This window comes from Lutjanus erythropterus, chromosome 8, assembly GCF_056507025.1.
Source record: "Lutjanus erythropterus isolate fLutEry1 chromosome 8, fLutEry1.hap2, whole genome shotgun sequence".
Classification (NCBI taxonomy): Eukaryota; Metazoa; Chordata; class Actinopteri; order Lutjaniformes; family Lutjanidae; genus Lutjanus; species Lutjanus erythropterus.
This window is the reverse complement of record NC_139324.1, coordinates 21,288,780-21,311,350: the sequence shown is the minus strand read 5'-3', so window position 1 is coordinate 21,311,350 and position 22,571 is coordinate 21,288,780. Positions and strand designations below refer to the sequence as shown.

The 22,571-nt window shown below is 40.9% G+C and overlaps 1 protein-coding gene across 2 annotated transcripts in view; it reads left to right on the top strand.

Annotated features, from left to right (window-relative positions):
• The window catches only part of klf12b (Kruppel like factor 12b), a 56,568-nt gene that overhangs the window by 22,200 nt on the left and 11,797 nt on the right, over nt 1-22,571 (top strand). For both annotated transcript variants that reach the window (XM_084724876.1, XM_084724877.1), the window contains exons 2-4: nt 1,808-1,890; nt 12,919-13,462; nt 19,146-19,281. In XM_084724876.1, the coding sequence (XP_084581002.1) occupies nt 1,808-1,890; nt 12,919-13,462; nt 19,146-19,281 (763 nt within the window). The remainder of the gene's footprint in view (nt 1-1,807; nt 1,891-12,918; nt 13,463-19,145; nt 19,282-22,571) is intronic.

The following is a 22,571-nucleotide window of genomic DNA, read 5'->3' as shown; positions in this document are numbered from 1 at the left end:
GAGATGTTTAGAGTCTATTTGCCGTGCTTGCATTCCTTCATGTACTGCTGCTAAAATAATAAGGGGGAGGGTTACCTCAGGTCGGCCCCAGCTGAGGGATACGGAACATGCATTGTTGTCATTGGCTCCATCTGAGTATCCCTCTTAAAGCCACAGCGCGGAGCTGAGGAGCCGGGCACTGCTGCCCACTTTGCAGCGGCACGGTGCTCAGAGGCAACAGAGTGAGGATGAATGTATGGATGTACCAAGAAGTGTGTTTTCGTGTGTCTTTGCATGTGTATAAGTGATCACAAACCACTGGATTAATGGGACTCCAAGCACATTAGGAAAGGTTGTTGCTTTCAAGAAATGTTCCGACTGTGTACAAAACAGTATCTTCAAAAGTGTCAAGCGTGAAATTTTTCCATTTCCAAGTATCTATTTTTTTTTATTTTGCACTGAAATTGTGAGCAAATGAAAATTGCAAAAAAAAAACAGTTTTTTCCCCCCTATTTTTGTACAATTAAAAATCGAAAGACAGCTTGTTTCAAAGTAGAATAAAACCTCACTCTGCTCTAAGTGTTCAAAGTAACCTTACCAAAAAGGTTCAGGATTACAAAAATTCTTTCACAATATGCTTAATCTGTAAATGATGACGTGCACCTGGGTGTTTTCCACAAAGAAGCAAAATCTTTTTGGAGCTAAAACTCAGTCAATACAGCAAGCACACAATTATAAAATATAAAAGTCATCAGTTTATGCCATTATTCAACTGGTTTGCACATTTATGATATGAATTAATTAATTTATATAGATTTTTAAAAGGGTAATGAATCTGAATGTCTTGGAACTATGGTCGACCAAGACTTTTGGCACCGATTACTGTTTAAGTTGACTATCAAAGGGCAGCCAAAAAAAACTCAAAAAACAACTGAGTCAGTTTAATGAGATACACTTATATGATGTTTGTGCGGGGTACTGCTATGGTTGGTGGAACTCATGGGAAGCTACGATGACTGGCCAAAATTGCAAGGCTGAGCAGAATTCATGGGGATTGGTTGAATTTTGTGTCAACTGTTGTGATCACAACATTGCGGCTTCCTGGGGCAGGATTAGAGCTGCAATGATTAGTCAATTAATCGATTAGTTGTCAACTCTTAAAGTAATTGTCAATCATTTTGATAATTGAAGTGAATATTTTCTGGTTTCTTCAGTCCTCCATCACAGTAAACTGAATAACTTTGGGTTGTGGACAAAATAAGACATGTGAGGACAACATTTTGGGCTTTGGAAAGCAGTGATCAACACTTATTCACCATTTTCTGATATTTTGTGGACCAAACAACTAATCGATTAATTGAAAAAATTATCATCAGACTAATTGATAATGTAAGTAATTAGTTGCAGCCCCAGAATCAATTATTGTTTATTATTCCAGTGGTTAGGGTAAAAATACTGTCTGGTTGTGTTGCCGCTGCTGTTGAGTAACTGTATATCAAAGCAAGTATTTGTATTCCATTGAAGTGTTAAGAGGATTTTATTCAGTGTTATGAAGTGTTATTAGCCCTGCAGCAGCCCACCAGGCAATTGAAAATCTTTATTATGTAGAGGAGGGAGTCATGCTGTGCACTCACTGAGTTTACACAGTTTGTGTGCATCTTTTTGTCTGTCAGCTTCTGATGATTCTCAAACATGAATCTATTTAAAATGTGTTTATTTCTCAGTGGGTGCACAACATTGTAGATGTCCATGTGTGAATAACTGAGTGTGGGACCTGCTTAGTCATGCTAAAACACCCGTCTTACACCTCCTCTGTATCCTTTCACAGGCAGCCGAAGAAACAGGATGTTAATGCTTGACGGAATGCCTGCAGTCCGAGTCAAAGCTGAGCCCCTGGAATCGGAACAAGGGGTAAGAGAGCAGTTGTTTTCCAGACAATTCCCCCCCTTTTTTTTTTTCCTGCTTTCCTTTCCGTCTTTCCTCCTCCCGGCAATGGGCCGATAATCACTCCCAGGCCTGAGCAAGTGAGTGAGTTAGAGAGCGAGTGAGCGAGCGTTGGGGGCTAAGAGGAGTGGTCGGAGAGCATGGTAGTAAGCAGGAAGAGGAGAAGAACCAAGAGGAGGAGGAGAGCCACAGCTGGAGCAGGAATGCATTGGGGTGTTTCAGGGAGGTGGCTGGGGCCAGCGGAGAGTCTGTGCTGGCTGAGGGTGATTGCGCAGATGTAGTCACTGCTTCGGGGAGGAGGGTCACATGGGAAACTCTAAATCTTATCTGTCTCTCTCTGTTCCTGCCCCTTTATGTCTCTCAATTTCCACTCATCCTTCCATACCCGTCTTTCTCATTAACAAACACGAGTAATCTCGCTCTCTTAGACACAAATATGCACAGACAAACACAACACACCAAACTACAGAGTGCTGCAAGGACGACATTTTTGTAGGCCAACGGTGAAGTTAGCATCACTCTGGTTCCAATTGGATTTTTCCATTGTTTTCTGGATTAGTACAGAAAATAAGTTCTGTGGTGAACAAAAGTTCAGCAAGAAACAAACTAGCGCTACTTTTATGATTTTTGAGGCGTAAATGCCAAAAGTAAAAAGCTAACATTAGCTAACATAACGAACCACACCACGGTCTTGTGACTCAGCATCAAGTGACTGGTGTTCAGCGTGATGACGTAACGTCCCAAACAACCTCTGTGGTCTTAGCGATCACCATTTCAAAGACATAAAAGCTTCAGAATTCATGAGTGGGGTATTTACGGACGTATTTTATGTTTTAGAAAAAAACATGCAAATCTGATGAACAAATGTTGACCTTATTTCAGGCAAATAACCAAAAACCAATTCAAAAAAGCCACTGTGGTCAAGACAAGGGAACCAGGGGTGCTAATCAGCTGACTCATTTCCAGATTTTACTCATAGTATTCCTGCGCCACTCTCTACTCTTCCACTTCAAACGCTGTCACAGGTAGGGCTGTCGTGGTGGCAGGATTTTGCCTGCAGTTATTTAGGTTGGCTCTAAAGTGCGGTATGTGGTATTAGCAGTATTCTTTTGTTTGTTTTTATTTGTGTTTCTTTTTGTTTGTTTTTTTGTAGAAAAAGTCATTTGGGCTCACCTCACTGCCTAGTGGGCAACTTTACGGTCTGAGCAAGCTGCTGGGTGCTAGTCACAGCTATACAATGTTTTTCCTGTGTAGGTATGCCACGTACCTACAGGGCATGTCTATCGAATAAATTTACATACAGTAACAACACAGCCACAGAAGCACACACCAGCGATGAGGATCACAATGCAGATCTGGCTGGCTTCACTATAACAACAAAGCTGACACAGCTCACACTGCGCTATTAACTTTCACAAAAAGCGACATGAAAAAAACAGGTTGCTGGCATCCAATCTACTACTGCCGTTATTTAGCTGGCTTCAAATGAGACTTAAATGCACAAATATGTAAATTCTGCTGTCTCTTACATTAAAACACAAGACATAGTTTGATGGTGTCTATGAAGTGGTGTGGGATCATGGCAGTTGTTATCTGTTAAACAACCACCATGGCTGATGTGACTCAGACAGAAATCATGTCAGTAGATCTGGTAATAATAAAGTTTTTACTTACTATGACGTTTCCTTGGAAATTATAGCAACTAGCCCCTAGCTAGCAACTGTGAGCAGGAAAAGCACCGTTACTTTGAATAAATTATGGAATTCCCAGCATGTGAACATTGATAGAGACTTTTGGGTCGTGTGTATTGATCCATCCCTGAGCTTTAGCCATTACCGGTCCTTGTCAAATTTTTTGGAGCACTGATTCAATCATTGAAACACACTGAGTAAAACAAGCAGGAGAAAAAGAAACATGAACATGGTGGTTGCTGTGGTTGTTAACCATCCACTGTGGCTGGCTTGTCAATAGCTCAGTATTTCAAAATTGCACTTCCATCTCTTCCCCTACTGTATCTCAAGCATGCCTCTACTCTTCTCGCAGTGCTCCGTGTCACGTGTGTGTTGTTTCCATCGCTCAATATGAATTCATCACAGAGGAGGAGTTAATAGTCTCTCCAGGAACTGTGTTGCCTTAATTGTTAAATGCTTCGTCTTTGATGAGTTTGTTTCCATCAGAAGGCTACATTGCACATTTCAATCTCATTTTTGACTATTATGTTCAATTAGACTGTGTATATTGACCATGTTAGGAATAATGGAGTTACCTCATGCAGGGTTTTCAGGGCCCACATGCTGTATCAGTGCTCTCTGGTCCAGCATACCTAGAAATAAAGTGGTCTTGTTGTGGAGAAGCTGTTGCTAGGTTACAAGGGCTTTGTGTTGGTGCCACAGCTGTGTGTGCAGCGGGTGCAAGCCACTTAATATTTGTAATCATGATGAATTAGTGTTCAGTTATTATTGATTTCCATTCATAACATATCAATAATATCTTGCCCCCTAATATATCACCAAGAGCACTCTGTGTGAGAGGAGCAAAATAGTTTCAGTTGAGACAAACCCGAGAGCATTAGTCCGTGATGGATGAGAAAAATACCAGCTGCTGATAACCCATCAGATTACCTCAACTCTTGTAGAGAATTGTTTGGTGTGTAGGTGCTTTGTATTGATAAGAATTGAATCTGTTCTCCACATGTAAGGGCTTGACAGGGAGGCAGTAGGTGGTGACTTTCCCGATGTCCTTCTCTCAGCTGTGGCTGAAGGGTTTAAGAGCTGTGCTACCTAAAACCCGGAGTTTGAAGTCATTCTCCATACGTGTAGTGATGTCAGTCACAGACAGGATGTGAGCACCGCTGCCCACACGTCTTTGAAGTGCACCGAGATCCAATCTCGCCCTAACAGACTGTGCTTCCCTTTCGACGGCAGACACAGACAGACAGTTTAGGCTGCTGCAGAAATGTGGTCTTCATTTGGGTGGCGGGGGGCCAAGGGCTTGCTGGAAATGGTCTGCCTCGTTAGACAATTCGCCCGCAAGGGGCTGGAAAATCTGCCCCGCTAACCAGTATCCCCTAATAAAGACAATGGCATGTGCACAGAGGCAGGCAGGCGGGTCGAGCATATCTTTATATGTGTGTCAGAGTGTGTGCGTGTGTGTAGGTTTGAGCGCGTACATGTGTTTGTATCTGTCAAAATGAAAGTGGGGGTGGCTTCAGGTTTCCATTCGTGCTGGTTTAGATATGCCTGAGAACTTAACCCCAAAATGCAAATAACTTTTCTGTTTTTCACTTTTGCGTTAGACTAAACACTCTGTTGTTTTGACCTTTACACACAAGTGCACTAGTATCTCCCTTTTTACACTGTAAAAGTTTACCAGGTTGTCAGTTACTGACTGTCATGATCATGGTCCAAAAACAGAGAGGCAGCAAAAAAACAGTGAGCTTAACACTTTTGAAAGCAGAGTTAACACATTCTTTTTTATATTTGAAAAGTGGAAGTCATCAGTGAAAACAATCACCCATCTTAAGTTCAGTTCCCTCAGGTGGTTTGCCACAGCATTCTCGGTCAGCTGCCTGTTTATCAAAAAAGCAAGTTTAAATGAAATTGAATGAGCTTATAATTAATTCAGATTCATTTGAATATAACCCAAGTTGTTTAAACCAAACTACAAGGGAGAACATTGACATTGTTATGATGTTTTCTAGTTGAAAGTGTGTTTGTTAATGACCAGCTTAGCTCCAGTGGAGCAGCTGTGAAACAATGAATAAACACTTTAGTTCCTATAAAGTCTTCATAATAAAAGTCCTGTATTATTTTGTTATTTAAAGGCTTTTTTTATGAAGCAGCTAGATTGGAAAAAGTTGAGTTTTCATTAGCAGTAACTTAACAGGACTCCTATACGTCTGAAAGCAAACATGAAACAGTAAAAATAATGCAGATACCGGAAAGTACAAACAGCGACACAGGAGAGAAACTAAACTTGAAACCACAGCGATTTGTGGGTGACTTTTTACAACGCTTTTCTGTCTGCAAACACATCAGTTGAGTCTCAACGCATGCTTGTTGAGAGGCAGAAAGGAGGGTCTTCGGTGGGTGGAGCTTGCTGCAGCCCCTTTCCAGAAAAGGTTCATCTCAGGCCTGACTCAGAGCATTTAAAGTATAAGTATAATCCCCACAGTCGTGGTCATGACCAGTCTTGGTTTTCTTTGTCTAAGACTGAAACGAGGCTGAAAAAAAATGCGGTGGAAGAGACTGACACTTTCAAAACTGGGTGTCGAGACCAAGACAGATTTCAATTACTATAAAACTAATTTGACTGCTAACCAAATGCAGACTACATACAGCTGCTACTAATTTCGATATTTGTGCATTTGAAAAAAACTGATGACTCTGTATTTGCAGATATTGAATATTTTTAATGTATACTAAACATTAAGGACCCTTTAAAATGGTCTTTTCAGGAAAGAGTTTTTACAGTTGAAAAATAAGTCTCTGTAATGGACGAAATGTATAATTGTAAATTGTATTTTCTAAATTACTTCACACATATTTAGCATTTCTAATCTCTTATTTCTTTTCGCTCATTGTTTGACATATATACACTGATATATCTGCAATGAGTGAAAATTGGCCTGGGGGTTTAACTTAGAATTCATTTGCATGAACAGGTGGGTGCATATTTTCCACAGCAGCTTCAAACATATCTCAGACAATCAGAGATTAGGTCTACCACAACATATATATTTTGTTAACCATAAAATACTATTGAACAGTATTAAGATTACAGTTTATGGTGGTTGACATGCATATACTCTCTTCAACCTCCTCTTTTAATTATGTCTTCTTTCAGTGGCAGGGAAGACTGGCAACACTGCAGAACTTTAGTATCCTACTAGACACAACCTAAGAGCCCTTACTGAGTAAGACAAGATTTCTAAAACACTGAGATCAGCCTCAATGGGTGTAATGACTTCAAAGCCTTCAGGCGGTAGCTTCAGGCAGTCCGTGACACTCACGTCCTATACAGAACATGCAAACACAGAAAGATCACGTGCAACAGCAGCTGGATGATAGCCTGAGGGTCTGTCAAGAAAGGCTGCACAGAGTTTATGTAGGAGTTGATGCAAGAGAAGCACAGATCACATTTGACATTACAAACAGACACATTATCAATTAGGTGATATTTCTTTTGAAAAATTTCTCAAGGTAAAGCTGTGTAAGCCGCAAAAAGATCCAGCCAGTCAGGAATAAAATCAAATACAAAATGTTGATAGCCCAAAGGAGGGATCTTTAGGTTAGGAGACTGGACTCTGAAGCACGTATTTAGCATTTATAAGCACCAGGCCTAGAATTACATCATTTTAGGGACAAGGCTTAGCTTGTGGTGATGTCAGTTTTTCAAGGGAATGAAGGCCAAATGTGAGGACAGCTAGGCCGTCAAATACAATGATGATTAGTAAGTCCACACAAATAATGAGCCTAATTAAATTTTTAGCATGAAATAAATAAGCTTTTTATTTTGCAAAATAATTTATTGGTATTTACAAATATTTGTACAAACTTCAACTCCAACTCAAGTCAATCAGTCTCCTAACTCATTTGAAAATAACAACACGTTACTCATTAGGCACATGACACTAATTTGGCCACTGGGTGACCGTCAATGTGGTGATGTTAGAGTAATACCTAACATTATATGTTGCATTTCTTGTCTCATTTGTCCACTAATTTATCAAGCTGTCTTACCTCAGCTCACTTGACCTTCTCTTCTCACAAGTTCACTTAGGCACAGCTTGAGAAATCGATTAAGTTTCCTGGTTCATGCGAGGCTCGAAATCAAACCCACCACTGGTGCACAGCATGTGTCTAAATACTGTTTTATAATTTAGGAGAAGTTTTTTAAATTGAAATTGATTTTTAAATTGAATAAAATTTGTCGCTCTTCTGATGAGACATCCAAGGCTGACAAGCCTTTACACGGCTGTGCTGGTCTTTATGGTGTGGCGTATTGACTCAAAGAAAGATTTGATCACTGGGAATTTGTTCAGTTCATCCATATTGAGACTCAACTTGAAATACTCTGCAATTTTAGTGACCATCGACAATGTAGGTTGTATGTCCTCTGTCTTAAATACAAAATAGACGCCCCCAGTCTGCTCTGCTGACAGGTGCAGGTGGCAGTGCTTCTTGCAGCGATGAAAATGGGGTAAAATTGTAACGCAACCGATTGCTAATTTGAAAACATAACTACCGATTTATTATTTAAGTGTTTACAACCCATTTAATAACATAATTATTAACCATTTAGAAATCATTTATAAGGGTAGTCTTACATCTGTACATTAATAAACAGCGGGACTTAAAGTAAAGCGTTACCAACTCTAAACGGTGACTCTGATTAACTGAAAGAAAATCTGTTGCTATATGCATTTCTAACATATGAATATTGTGAGTATAACAAAGAGTACAACAAATTCTTTCTCTGCAAACTCAGGGTCTCCACCCATCAGAGTTATAACTTCTTAACAGTCACCCCAGGGACATGACTCATTGTGTTATAAGAGGACAAAACAATTCTACAACCAACATTTGCAAATTAAAAAAATGAAGCATTGCAAAGCAGTAAAGAAGAGGTTACATCAGCTGCTCCATTCATGTTTTACCATCAGTGGCTCTCTCATTAACAAGCTGACTAATTAAACCCAATCATATTCTTACAGGTGTACAGAACAGCCATTACAACCTGACACCTCTTGATACAGAGACCTTCGTGCCAATACCATTCGCCGCTGCAGCGTCCTCCTCCACCCCGGCCTCCTCCCGTTCTGTTGAGGCTTCTGATGCTTCTAATAATGTATGTCTTAATTAAGAGGGGTTAGATCTCCCAGCAGAATCCTCACTGCAGCTCGGATTTTCTGAGAGCTCCCACAAAGAGCAGAGACTTTTTCCACCGAATATAACTTCATAACTATTTGCTATAAATGGTCAGTTCCTTGTGGGAACTTCCACTGACTGAGCTGCACCACTAAAAAGAAACTGAGGAGTTTCCACCAAAGATGATTTCTTCAACACAGTACAACAAAAATAATCATCTCATCCAATTATTCACAAAGGCTGGGGTCAAGGTTTTTTTTCAGTTGCGATACTAAGGCTGTTTATACTCTTTGATATGTTAAAAAAGTCTTGAAGGGATTGTTCGGGTTAGTTGAAGTGGGTCTATATGAAGTTCTGATCTAAAGCCAGTGCATTACCTCAAAGAAGAGGAGAAGCAGTAGGAGTCACAGTGTTAGAAGCAAAGCAATGTACTGCTGTGGACAGGGTCAGCAGCAAAATGTGTTTTAACCATTTAAAAGAGGTCCACCCAGAAAATCAACATCAGTTTAACTGTATTATATTTAGAATATTTTCACTGCTTAACCTTTCTGTCAGACAGCCTTTTCTGATGCTGTTATGTTAGCCAAATATCACTTTCTCCAAAACAACCAGACCTAACAGGCAAAATTAGAAATTTTACCTTCACCTTTACTTATACTGGAGTTGCTGGTATCTCAGTTGTTCATGTTATTTTGACTTTGATGTGTTGAAAAGTTGGCTCGGATTTGCACAATAAAACAAGCAAACTAGAGCTGCAACGATTAGTTGATTTATTGATTAGTCGATCAAAGGAAAATGGACTGGAATTGTGAATTGCGAATTACTGAAACAATTGAATTGCGTTGATCAATCGTTTCAGTAATTTTCCAAGCAAAATGTGAAAATTTAGCTGGTTAATTTTGAGGATTTTCTGCTTGGGGGCGTGCTGGCTGTCATCTACTGTAGGTATTACACTGACTATAGATAAATACCCCATACAGTCCCACTTCAAATAATCCCTTTAAGCTGTTTTCAGTTGTGACACTAAAGGCTGTTTATATTCTCTTCTCTCTAAGTAAAAAAAACCTCAAATCAAAATAATTAAATTGTTTTTTTCCTGCAAAAGCATGATTACATACATAAAGCTGTGTAAAAACCCATTAAAATGCTTGGTGGGTGGTATGATGAAGCAGATCATAATGTGCTGTGAACCTTGACCTGACACCACTGACCCAGAGCTGAACCCCACTGAGGTCCAGAGGTCATCAGAGGTCATCAGAGGGCATATTTCATGGGGCAGGGTTTGTTTTCCAACTGAGCAGGAGTTACACAGGGAGAAGCCCATTTTGATTCATGGGGTCGTAACATTTCCTGTAGGCTGAAAACGAGTATACAAGTCTGGAGTAAAAATAGTAAGCTACTACATAAAACAACACACACACAAGCACACACACCACTCAGAAAAATTCGTAATTCACCGCAGACCCACTCTCAGCCAGCATTACATAAGAGGAAAGAAATGTGAGTCTCAAAAACAAAAGCGAGGATTAAAATCCACACTACAGAACATTTTTTATATCTGCAGCAGCTGCGATTGGAGTGCGAATTTGAGTTTTTCCCTTCACTTTAATGAGCTTTTCCTGTATGATTAGTAAAAAATCCTGGATGTGCTCGCTCCCTGATGGCCCTAACTGTGACTCAGCCTCTGAAAGGCTCCACTGTGAGGATCAACACCGCTCACCACACACTTTAGCACCCCTCCCACATCGAGCACAGTCAGTCGAGATCTGCTACATCACATGAAACATGGTTCATCTGACATTATAACAAAAATTGTGATATCAAAGATGCTCCAAAGTGTGGGAGTCTGGAGAAACAAATAGCTAGTAGCAGGGGTGAGTGTCGCTTTTCAACTGTGTATGTTCCTCATTATCTTTTCCAAGTAAACAGGTTCCTGAAACTTGTGCGGACAGATGGAGCGGTTGTGTTACAGTCTGCTTGGTGTTAAGTGAAAGATGTGTTGAGGGATACACTGAGCCACCAGCGTTGGCCTTAGGAGGCCCATCGCTGAGAGACATAGAGAGACGGTCAGGAAATTGAGCCCATATGATGTTTTTCCACCGTCACAAAGGAGATTTAGGAGAGATACGAGGGGGGAGCCAAGAGAGCTACGATTCTGTGGGAGTGATGGAAAACAGGAGGAAAAGAGTGAGAGAGCCACCCACGCCAGAGAGCAGAGAAAGTGTACGATGAAAGGAGGCGAGTGTGAGAGACGCTATCTTTACTCCTCTGCGTTTCATCTGCGTATGACATCATGTAAACCAGGGGGACTTCTCAGGAGGAGTTGAATGCTTGAATGGACTTGAGGAAATGAACTTTTTTCCTAATAAATATCACTGCGTATACTTTTATGACATATCTCCATCATGCAGTATTGTTATCTCTGCTGAGAGGAGATCATGCAGTGGGTCATGTGTGTATGTGTATGTGTGCGTGGTCAATGGGACTGGAGCTTCCCCACTACTAATCTCACATACTAGTAACATTAGGGATTCCAAATAAGAACTGGTTCAAAAATCATGATTCCAAAGGATTAATTGAGAAATTTTAATTCTGATTTTGCTAATGGACAAATTTCACTTGTTTGCACCTGCAGAATGTGAGTTGAATGCATGCATGTGTCTCCTCATGCTTGTCTTATTAAAGTGTACAGCATTATTCTCAGTTAGCTCACTCGGCTGTTGCTAAGTTGCTTGGCGGGCAGGTGAATAGCACAAATTGTGTAAGTTGTGTAAGTAACAGTCATCTCGGTTTAGTAAATGCTATGCAACAAAACGGTTTACAAGGACAAAATAGTCTATCATTATAATGAAGCCTAAGTAAAACCCAGAAAGAAGAAACCCCAAGAAACCAGAAAAGACGTTGTTACAGTTGTCAAGCTCACTAGTTCCCAAACAAGAGTCTGGCTAGGGGCTGCAAGTCATCAATAACTGCTAGGCTAAAAACAAGGCTGACCTTTTGGCCTTTGTTGTGTCTCAAAACCTGACATCCATAGAAAACTTTTGTCTCATCTTCTGGAGCATCTGCAGATAAATTCCATACCCGATATGTCATGATCCATTAAAGAGAAGCTCGACACGTGAAGCGATTATCATGAAATTTGGTTTGTTATGGACATGAGAAGTTGAACATGATAGTGGCTACTTGTTGGAATCAAATTCCATTACTGGGGTGATCTAAATCAGATTTATGCCAAAACATTTTCAAATAATCTATTTCATTTTTGTAAAGCTGCCTGGTTGCCTTTAATGCTCTAAACGAATAACAAAAGTTATCAGAGGTTTTCAAAGTGGGGGCCTCCCCAGGGAGCAGGGACAGTTTCAGGGGAGGTTCAGTGAGTGGAAGTGAAAAAATGTTACATTAATAATCAAAAGAAAATCACATAGAATAGCCTAAATGTGTGTGCTTTGGTTAAAGAGATAGTTCAGAGAGATTATTTATGTATTCAGTGTAGTCTGATGTTATGTTAAACAGTCATATTACACTATCTTGGCTTAATAGTTGGGCGCCTATGTGACAAAATATCCATGATTTCATGGACATCCAGTAGTCAAGCAAAATAAACAAATTAAATTAAAGGGGCATCTTTTACCAAGCATTGTCTGAGTCGAGGCCCACATACTCAGACTTTAAAAACCCCTGTTTTACGTAAATAACAGAGTTTAAATTGAGAAACTCATCAGCCTGTCTTTTTTCCTTATTAAGTTTATACAGTTAGGTCAACCCAGGGTGTTTGATTGATACCATTACACTACTCTATGCACATTAAAGACAGTTGATGATGGCATTGCAGTAGGTGCTTCACCATCAGTGGACTGGTCGTCTTCACTCTCAAGATTCTTGAGAACTCTTCTAGATGTTTCTGAAGCTGAATACTTTTACAAAAACAAGTGTCCTTGTCCTGAATTCATTCACACATCACTTTTTGTCCATGAATTTGTTAATTGTAGATATATTGTTTCTCCTACTTATTTCTTGCCTGTTGTGTGAGGCAGTCAAGTGTATTTTTAAAGCATTAAAATGACAAAATGAATGAATGAAACAGTGGAGGAGAAATCTCACGTCAATTTTTCTTTTTCTCCCACAGTCACCTAAAGTGCGCCCTTATTCTGCGATGGACGGCGTCCCCTTCTTCCTCAGCAGAGTCAAAGCTGAACCTCCAGAAGACCTGCTCGCTCACGACCTGCACTTCCACACGCAGACCGAGCCTGTCGACCTGTCAATCAACAAACCCCGCCCCTCGTCTTCATCCACCACCCCTCCCACCACCTTGTCTTCTTCCCCTCTCAGATCCGCTTTCTCTCCGTCTTCTTTATCGTCGTCATCCTCCTCCTCCTCCTCTCCATCGGTTATCACCTCAGCCTCATCGGTGCTCACACCAGGCCCTCTGGTCGCCCCCGGAAGCGGGGTGAGAGGTCAGCCGTATTTGCACATCCTGCACTCTGTGCCGCCGCCTCCATCCAGCCCTCTGAGCCTGCAGGGAGCAGGGAAGCTGGCCAGCCATGTTCACCGCATCCCAGTTGTGGTACAGTCACTGCCCCTCATGTACACCACTGCCGTTCGATCACCCTCCAGCCTCAACAACACCATCATGCTACCTCTGCTGGATGAGGTCAAAAGCCAGGGCAAAGGTGAGACCACCTTCCCCGAATTTACTCCATTATCATTTATTCTTTGGGGATTTATGCTTGAACCTCTTTCATTAATTCCAGTTAGAAACTCTGTAATTTCAAAGGTGTGCCAGCAATAATTTAAGAACTCAGAGAACTGTAAAGGAAAAGGTAAAGCATTATGATTGTGCTCCTCCGTCATGATGAGTCGTCTCATGAAAGCTTTGACAGTTTCTCCACCTACTAAGAAACAGCAAGTAGAGGTCAGTTAGATCACAAAAAATATTTAACTAAATCAACCGGTTGTCAAAAATCTCAATATACATCAATAATGTTCTTGCTAAGGTGTGCTTAAAAGTAGGCCTGCAGCTAATGATTATTTGCGTTATGGCCGGAAGCATTATGTTTGTAACATCTACTGATTTACCACTCCATATATTCAGTTATTAAATTTTAATACTTTCTTTTGTCAAAAAAATATGCCTTTTTATTGCAGCTGTGTGCTTCCCTTCTTTTGACATGGCCTAAGAGCCAGGTCGTAATAAACTGAACCCAAATGAGCCCCCAGTTTGTTACGACTTGTCTCTTAGGCCAAGTACACAAAGTTGCACTAAAAAAGACGTATTTGAATCTGAGAGAGGGCAAGAATGGATAGCTGATCTTAAATGCACTCTGGGTGGACTGGCCAGGTGCATCCAGTTGCACTAATAAACTCCACCCACCAGGACCACAGGAAAACAGAAACACAGACAGGCTCCCTGGGCAAGACACACACAACCACAGGCCATGGCTGAGACAGTGAGTCATCACACATTTTGCTTGAAAAATCGATTAATCAGTTATCAAAACTCTTGGCAAATAATTTTCTTTCGATCGATCAACTAAGCAATTGTTGCAGCTCTACTTAAAAGCCTTCCAAAATAATGAAAAGCCCATAGATTTTCATGGAGATCCTTTTGACAAATGGATTAAAAAGTAGTTCATGTCTGATTAAGCAGTTTCTGGGTCAAAACCAATGCGATGACAGTCAGGTCCATACTGGCATCATGCTGTGAAGAAAGAGCTGCAATATGTGTGTGATACAGCAGGAGATACCCAATGACAAGCTGTTTATGATGGTGTATTTCTCTGCCCAGATGCCCTACTATCTATAGTCAAAGAACTTGCAGATACAGTGCTGTGAAAGCTGACAGTGTGTGTACGTTCTTTCAGAGACGGCCCCTCAGGCCATAATGTTCTACCTTCAGAGTGAAGACAAGGTTTACAGGTTCAAAGGCTCTCCCATCCTTAACTGACAGAGACTTTACTTTGCTGTTTTAAATAGCCTCTGGTGCAGGTAACCAGGACCACACCTGTTGTTACCTTTCTTTCTCTCAAGGAGCAAATATCTGAGGCAGTTTTAGACCTTTCTGGCCTGGTCTTGACTGTGTTTTCTCTCTGGGTGTGGTTTTACTGTGAACCACTGGGAGTGAGCCTACAGTAGGTGTTTCTGTCCAGCTCAAGCTGTACACAGGGCAACTGTTGGTTGTAAAAGAGGCTGCTTCTTGTCACTCCCTGCACTGTAGGATGGACAGACACCCTTAACTCACACCCGTGCGTTCTCTGTACATACAAGCAAACAAACAGAGATGTGTAATTAGGGCATGTGCTCAGACAGACACTTGGCCGGCTGCTGGGTGTGGTGGTCCCCTTAGAGATGGGCGTTTTAAATGCTGGATGTCTGCTCCAAAGGAGAGGAGAGGAAAGAAGGAAGGACAGGAAAAACAAGACTTGCATAAGAGGGTGTGGATGGTTATTGAAGATGGGTGGCACTTACACAAACACATACACGCACACAAGTACAGCACAGCATCAGCTCTGCCCAGCTCTGAAGGCACCAAACACAAAGGAAATGGGGTGAATGAGTGTTTAATGTTGGGTGTGGTGCATACAGTCATTTTTAATGAGAAAGCAACCAGCAGACAAACAGAACATTTAGCTATTTATTGCACTTAAAGCGATAGTTCACTCAGAAATGAAATTTCACTCAATATCTACTGAGCCCTGTGCTGATGTGAGGATGGGTGAAGATCTCCAGGTCACAAAACACTCCCGGAGCTTCAGCGGAAAACAGCGTTGCAGCCAAATCCAGTACAATTGGAGTGAATGGTGACCAGTTTTAAAATGTGAAAAAAACGAACACAAAATGTCTCCATTTCGCTTTAATGTGACTGAGAAGATTTACACAGAGATGCTGCTGGTCAGTTGAGTACCATAAGCGTAATTAGAACATCATGATGGAAGTATGATGGTCATTCCCATGTTCTTTTATGTCTCATAAGTTGCTGCGCCAGTTTTTGGGTTGATACCATTTATAACACAGACTTGGTGCAAAATATAGCCATTTTGACCACTTAGGAATTCAGAAAAATGGTCAAAATACCTTCAAAATACCACATTTACAGCCGTACACATTGAGGGGTACCATAGAAAAAATCAGTGATTTGGTGTCAAAAACCTTTAACAATTGGAATTTTCTGTAAGAACTGCATTTTTCGATGATTAGATGGTAAGTTTTGTCCTGGAAATTTTCAGTATACTTAGGAAACCCATCCATCCATGACTTTAGTTTGTTGTTTATTCAGATTGTGATTATGCTAGAGGTCACAATAGTTCATTTTATCCAGTGAAATAGCCTTGTCTCCCAGCAATTACATTTATATACAACAAATATGCAACAGCAAGTATGTTTTTTTAGGTAGATGTGATGCCGACCAAAATATGTTTATATTAACATAATGAGGCGAGTCGATAAAATGTCACTGACAACATGTTTAATTTGTTTAATCCACTCGTGACTACAGCATTACTCAAAAGTCAAGTGTGTGTGATTTGAGATTCCTGTGTCAGTGTGTGTATGCCTGCACCAGAGCAAGAAACTGATGGGAGTCACAGCTGCAAAAAGATTTAAGACAGACTAACAAAGTGCTTTTGTTGCCAAAAAATCACAGTCTTTACCAAAGCCTACCCAAAGTGCTTTTATCATATAAACTTCCCCAAAATTATGATATTTTTTCACCTTAACAAAAGCATTTTTGTTGCAAGAGTCTGGACATGAACCCTGGACTATGGTGTTAAAGTCCTGCACCCAATTCCTGACAAGCTAGGATCACATAGTTGGTACCAATGGATGCCTTAGGACTTCTAGTTTCAATATGAGTATCTACACTCTAGCAGAGTTTATTACTGCAGTAGGTAGAGCTGTGAAATGCTTTCTGGGTGCCTTCTTCAGCACTTGGAGTCCTTTGAACAGCACGTGATGTGTGTGTACTTAGCACTGGTGCTGGATATAGAAAAAATACTTCCCACATCAGATTAAATAAGTGCTACAAGATATCTTGTTTTCTTTTTCAAGTATTGTAGGTATTGGTTGATGGATGGAAAAACAAGTTGTTGACATCAGGAGTCACTAACTAAAGCCCATTCCCCCATATAAAGTTTAATGTGAGGGTCAAGAACCCACGTTTACCTTGTTTGACTTGATACAAACCCAACAACCATGTGCAATGATGCAAGTCTCAGTCATACTGAAGCTTTCAACACAGATACAAAAACACTTGCATGCACTTCCACTCATCCTCATGCACACACACACACATACAGACACACACAGACACACACAGACACACACAGACACACACACACACACACAGGTTGGCCATCCTCTTTAAGAGAGGGCGGGTACCCTTCCTTTCACTGCTGTCTCCCTGTCTCCGGCAGGAGGTTGCCATGGAAACAGGGCTTGACTGGAAACAACAGGAGAGAAAGAAAGAAATCCGGTGCTCTGCCCACCTCTCCACCACTCCTCCTTTGTGTCCCTCGCTCAAAATACCCCTTTCCAGCACACGATGCATTTCAAACTAATTACAGGTTTTCCATAGGGTAGGCGAGTTGGTGACCACTCTGCATGTCTTAGTCTGCATCAACGGTTAGAAACCTTTAAAAGCAAATGCTTCAACAGACTTACAGTATTATTTTTGCACCCTCCGAGCCCCCCACCAGCCCCCAGTAATAACACCATATCTACTCCCAACTCTAGACCCTTATTATGGGCCATTATGGCCACAGTCTCGGCTGAGAGGGCAGTGGGGGTGAAGTCCTGATAGCTTATAAAAGCACGAGGCTTGCAGTAACTGGGGATGTTGCAGGACTCAGTGGAAAATGCATCTCTATATAATTGTCGTTTACATATTCATAAACAAGAAAAGTTATTAGTTACTGCAATATTTTAGCAATGCAGTTTCCAAGTTAAATATTCTTCTGTGTTTTTTTTAATAACTATATGACTTTATTAGTGTTTAGCTGACTGGATTTCCAGGAACTTTTCTTTGACAAGTAGTCTGTGGTAGTTTTTTTCACATTCATCTCTTGAGTTATCCAGGATGTACGCAGCCTGTGTCCATGGAGACAGAGAGATGACAGAATGGCTGCAGGCTCTGGCAATATATCCAATGAGTGGTTCAGGGGAGAAGTTGTCACAACTTATGGAATAGATGTAACTTTGTCAAGAGACCCCAGTGCTCATTGGCTCAGAGGGTCATCCTTAATAGCATGCCGACCAGTCAAATGTTCGACTTGTTTTCTCTTGGTTACTGTGCAAAAGAAAAGAATGAAAGTAGGGACAAAGCTGCCTTGTTAATTGTCAGGATGTTCTGCGAAAAGAATACAGCAGCGAATTGATGGAGTTAGACTTTTGTGTTGTCTTCAGGCCTTTTATGTTTTGTCATTATTATGAATATGATTCTCTGTCAGTTGCACATGTAGGAGAACTTAAAGCAGAGTGCTGTGCAGAGCTGCACTCATGTATGCACACATACTTTTAAAGGGATAGCTAGGGTTATTTGAAGTGGGGTTGTATGGGTTACTTGTCTATAGTCAGTGCAGAACAGTAGACGGCGGTTGACGAGCCCCCAGTCTGAAGAAGCAGCAGCAGTACCTGTGTAGGAATCAGAGCAATGAACTGCTGTGGAACAGGGTCAACAGCAGAACATATTTTTGCCTCCTAGGAAAAAGGCCTAGCTAAAAAATTATTTTTTTTTTATACATATGCTATATTTAGAATAACACCGCTTTACCTCGCCATCAGACATCCTTTTCCGCTGGTCTGCTTCTGCCTTGATTGGTTGGTTTCTTTGTGTTATTATGTGACTTCAGTGTTTTAAAAGCTTACTTGGGATCTGTCAAAGTCACACAAGAACACATGAAACTAACCATTCAAGGCAGTGGTTGACCAGCAGCTCCTCTGTTCTGCAAGGTAAATATTTCTGGTTTTGCAAAAGGAGGTTGAGCGAGGAAGAGTAAGATTTGGCTTATATAACAGCAGTTTCCAGTTGTAAAGGGAGCCTGGTGGCAAGGTAAAGCAGTGAAAATATTCTAAATACAGCATATTTTAATGCTGAGCCTGTCCACAGCAGTATATTGCTTAGCTTCCGAGCTGGTAATCTTCTGTGCTTCTCCAAACTAGGGGTATGTAGGCCAGCATCTATTTAAGTAATACACTGATTACCAATAAGTACCTCACACAACCCCACATTAAATAATCCAAACTATCCCTTTAACTTGGACATATTCAGTATTTACACACACACACACACACACACACACACACACACACGCAAAATAACACATGCCCACTGACACACATATCTGTGTCCCGTCCTCACAGCACACACAGACCCCAACGGCCTGTCGCCAAGGCAGATCAAGAGTGACAGCGATGACGACGACCTGCCAAACGTGACCTTGGACAGTGTTAATGAGACCGGCTCCACTGCGCTGTCTATAGCCCGCGCCGTACAAGAGTGAGTATCATGATCTGTACACGTGTGTGTGGGAAATGTTAAATCTCTATATTGACTGTTTTTCCTCCCCTGACAAGACCTCTACTCCACTGAACAGCTCTAAAAACATCCCTGTATCTCTGTCTTCAGCTGTTATTTCTGTTCCGTCATGTCACAGGAAGGTGTTGCGGAGGTTTGGTCTTGATTCACCCCTTACTGTTGGCTGGTGTTAAATTTGGTGATATAGAGTTTTAGATTGTTTCACTCTTCTAATATTTTAGTGTTGGAGAAAGGTAGTGCTTTAGCAAACAATTATTTTCTTTATCAGTTTCTTGATTAACTGATTAGTTGTTTGGTCTATAGAATGTCAGAAAATGGTGAGAAATGTTCATCACCGTTTCCTCAAATGTTTTGTTTTGGTCCACAACCTAAAGATGTTCAGTTTACTGTCATAGAGAACTAAAGAAACCAGAAAATATTCACATTTGAGAAGCTGGAATCAGAGACTTTAAACATTTTTTAGAGACTCAAAATGGTTAATTAATTATCAAAATAGTTGAGAGTTAATTTAATAGTTGACAACTAATTGATTAATTGACTAATTATTGTAGTAGAGAAAGTAGTTTTTTTTCTAAGATTATTAATAATGTGTGACAAACAACAGTTCTGGTCAAAAGACATCTATGTTGTCAAACTGGCCACTGTTGGTTTCAGATATTTCAATACATAAATACAAGCAACAAATTGAAAAAAGAAATTAAATGCAATATTTTAAATGTATTTATTAATATCTATCTAGCTATCTAGCTATCTAGCTATTATAGTATTATAAAAACTGACAACATGAACATCTCCAAAAGTTTGCATAAACCGACAAGTTGAAAAAGTACAATGCGGACTAAGTTGAAAAATCTGAGCTCTGACCTGGCATTACAGAGTTCAGAGTACAGAGGTTTAAAATGTTTTCCCTGACATTTCTCATTGTTATCCACCCTGCATGAGAGCATCATTTACATATAAACCCAGTATAAAACCATAGCATTGTGCCTATGTGTGTGCTTTTGTAACTGCTCTTGCACATTTGGATGGATCTGCGTGGGCGTGCATCTATATGCCTGACTGCATATGGCTCAGACATACTTTGTGCCCTGTTCGGCCTACAGACATCACATCTCCTGCGGTGCCAGTCCATCTGTGTTGAATGAAAAGACTTCCCTCTCCAGTGGATGACAGCTTACAGTATCCTGATCAGAGAGGGAATCTGACGCAGAGTAACATTTGGCTCGGCCGTGCCCTCCTCCCTCTGCCGCCCATAAACCCAGAACAGTCATAACTAGCCGCCTGGCCAGACTCAAGTTAATGCCCATAGGACTTTTATTTAGACTAACTGTAAGGAAACTATTCCAGGACTGTGTGAGAATCCTGCTAATGATGGAGCAACATTTACAAGGCTGAGGCTGACGGTAGCCCAGCCCCAGCTGGCTGTGTTTTGGTGGTAATACTCCAGCTCACGGGGTTGACATTGTGTACAAGACATTGTATTGTATTGTTTGTGCGCTGCTGGCTGTGTGAACAGCGACAGTAACGAAACTAAATGAGTTATTGTGGTGGCACCGTGCGACACATTGTGGGAGAAACTAGTTGTCTGGCTGTGCCTGTTCAGTGGTACAAGCAGAGGTTGGGTATGTTTCAGGGAAGACACAGGCACGCTCACACTTACACACACATAAACAGACTCGTGTTACTATATTTGTGGGGACCCATCACTGACATAATACATTCCTTAGCCCCTTACCATTACCCTACCCATCTGAGTGATGGTACTAGTATGATACTAGTTCTATGATACTAGTTCTAACCCTAACCTAAACCTAACTTACTCTTTGTTAAGCCCCGTCCTCCTTAGTTACTGTTGCTACAAACTTTTCATTCTCACACTGAAGTTTACAGTGATAACAGTAGCAGATTTAACATTGAAATTGCCAGCAATTTTAGAAACACTTTCCACAGAGAAGTAAACAAAAGCAGCTTTTCATTTATTCTAGCTGAGGACTGTAGATTTTATTGGTTAAAATAATGGTTCTCGCAAGCAGTGCACTGGTTAACCACTGTGTGTCATCAATATGACACCGACCAGAGTGACTGATCATCATTCAGTGTAGTAGTAGCATCTAGTAGTCAGAGCTAACCAAGCACTGGCAGCTGTTTTCAGAGGCTTTGTGTCTGTGGCAAAACACTGTGGGAAAAACAGTGCAGGAAACACAGACTGAGATGGAGCGTTGCCGGTCATAACAAGCACATCTGGGGCACTTTTTGAAAAAGGTTTCAGCGTTGTACCTGTATGGCTAGTGTTTAGCCTGTGTGCGTAGCTAGCCAAGTTCACGCTAGCAACTCAGAGAGGCTACTCTCTCCTGTGTGTCTCTATGGTAGGGTTGTCAAAAGTATGAAAGACTAATACTTTGTCAATACCACATGTTTAAAAATTGTTAAATACAATACTACTGTTTCATAATATCAAAAGTACTAAAGCTATAAAAAAAAGTCTTCATTTAAGATCTCAGTTCAGTTCACTCTTTGTGTTCCTGCATAAAATTTGGCTTGCAGGGAAATCAGATAGTGCTCAGGGACTTTTTCTCTACCAGCCCTGTGTGCAGGTTGTTACTTTAAAAAAGGAAGAAAAATATCCTGTCCTATCCTTTTGTATGCCTAGGACTTTTTTTCTTTTTGCAGTGGTATCAGTCATTACAGCTGTAGTCCTGCTGTTGCAGTATAGTGGAGGTGGGATTTGCCAAAAATATTGTAAACTCATGTGATTGATGAGTCTCGATCACCATATATGTGAAAATGAGTACTGTACACACAAGGCTGGGGGGGGTGGGCTGCCCAACTCTGATCAGAGGGTGTTAACCTGCTTTTTATAAATAAAATGTCACAACACAGAGTGCCAGGACAGTTGGCTATATCTCAGCGCTGGCCTTGCAAAGCTCAGGATGACTTAAAACAGTAGGTAGCGTTTTTCAACCCATGAAATACTGATTTTTATACATTTATTAAGAAATGTGAATATTGACACGATCACTGATGTGTTTCATTACAGTACAGTAATTAGTAGTTTAGTTTACAGCTCAAAAAACATGTAAGTGTGCAATACCTCTTTAAATAAGCTCATACACACACAGATACACCCACACACACACTCAGCAGAGGACTCAGGTTTCGATGCAGGTTATTGAAAGGGACAGGCGTGCCCCTGAGTGCCACACGTGGGCACCGGGTGGTCAGAGGAGAACAGAGGTTGGCAGGACCCAACC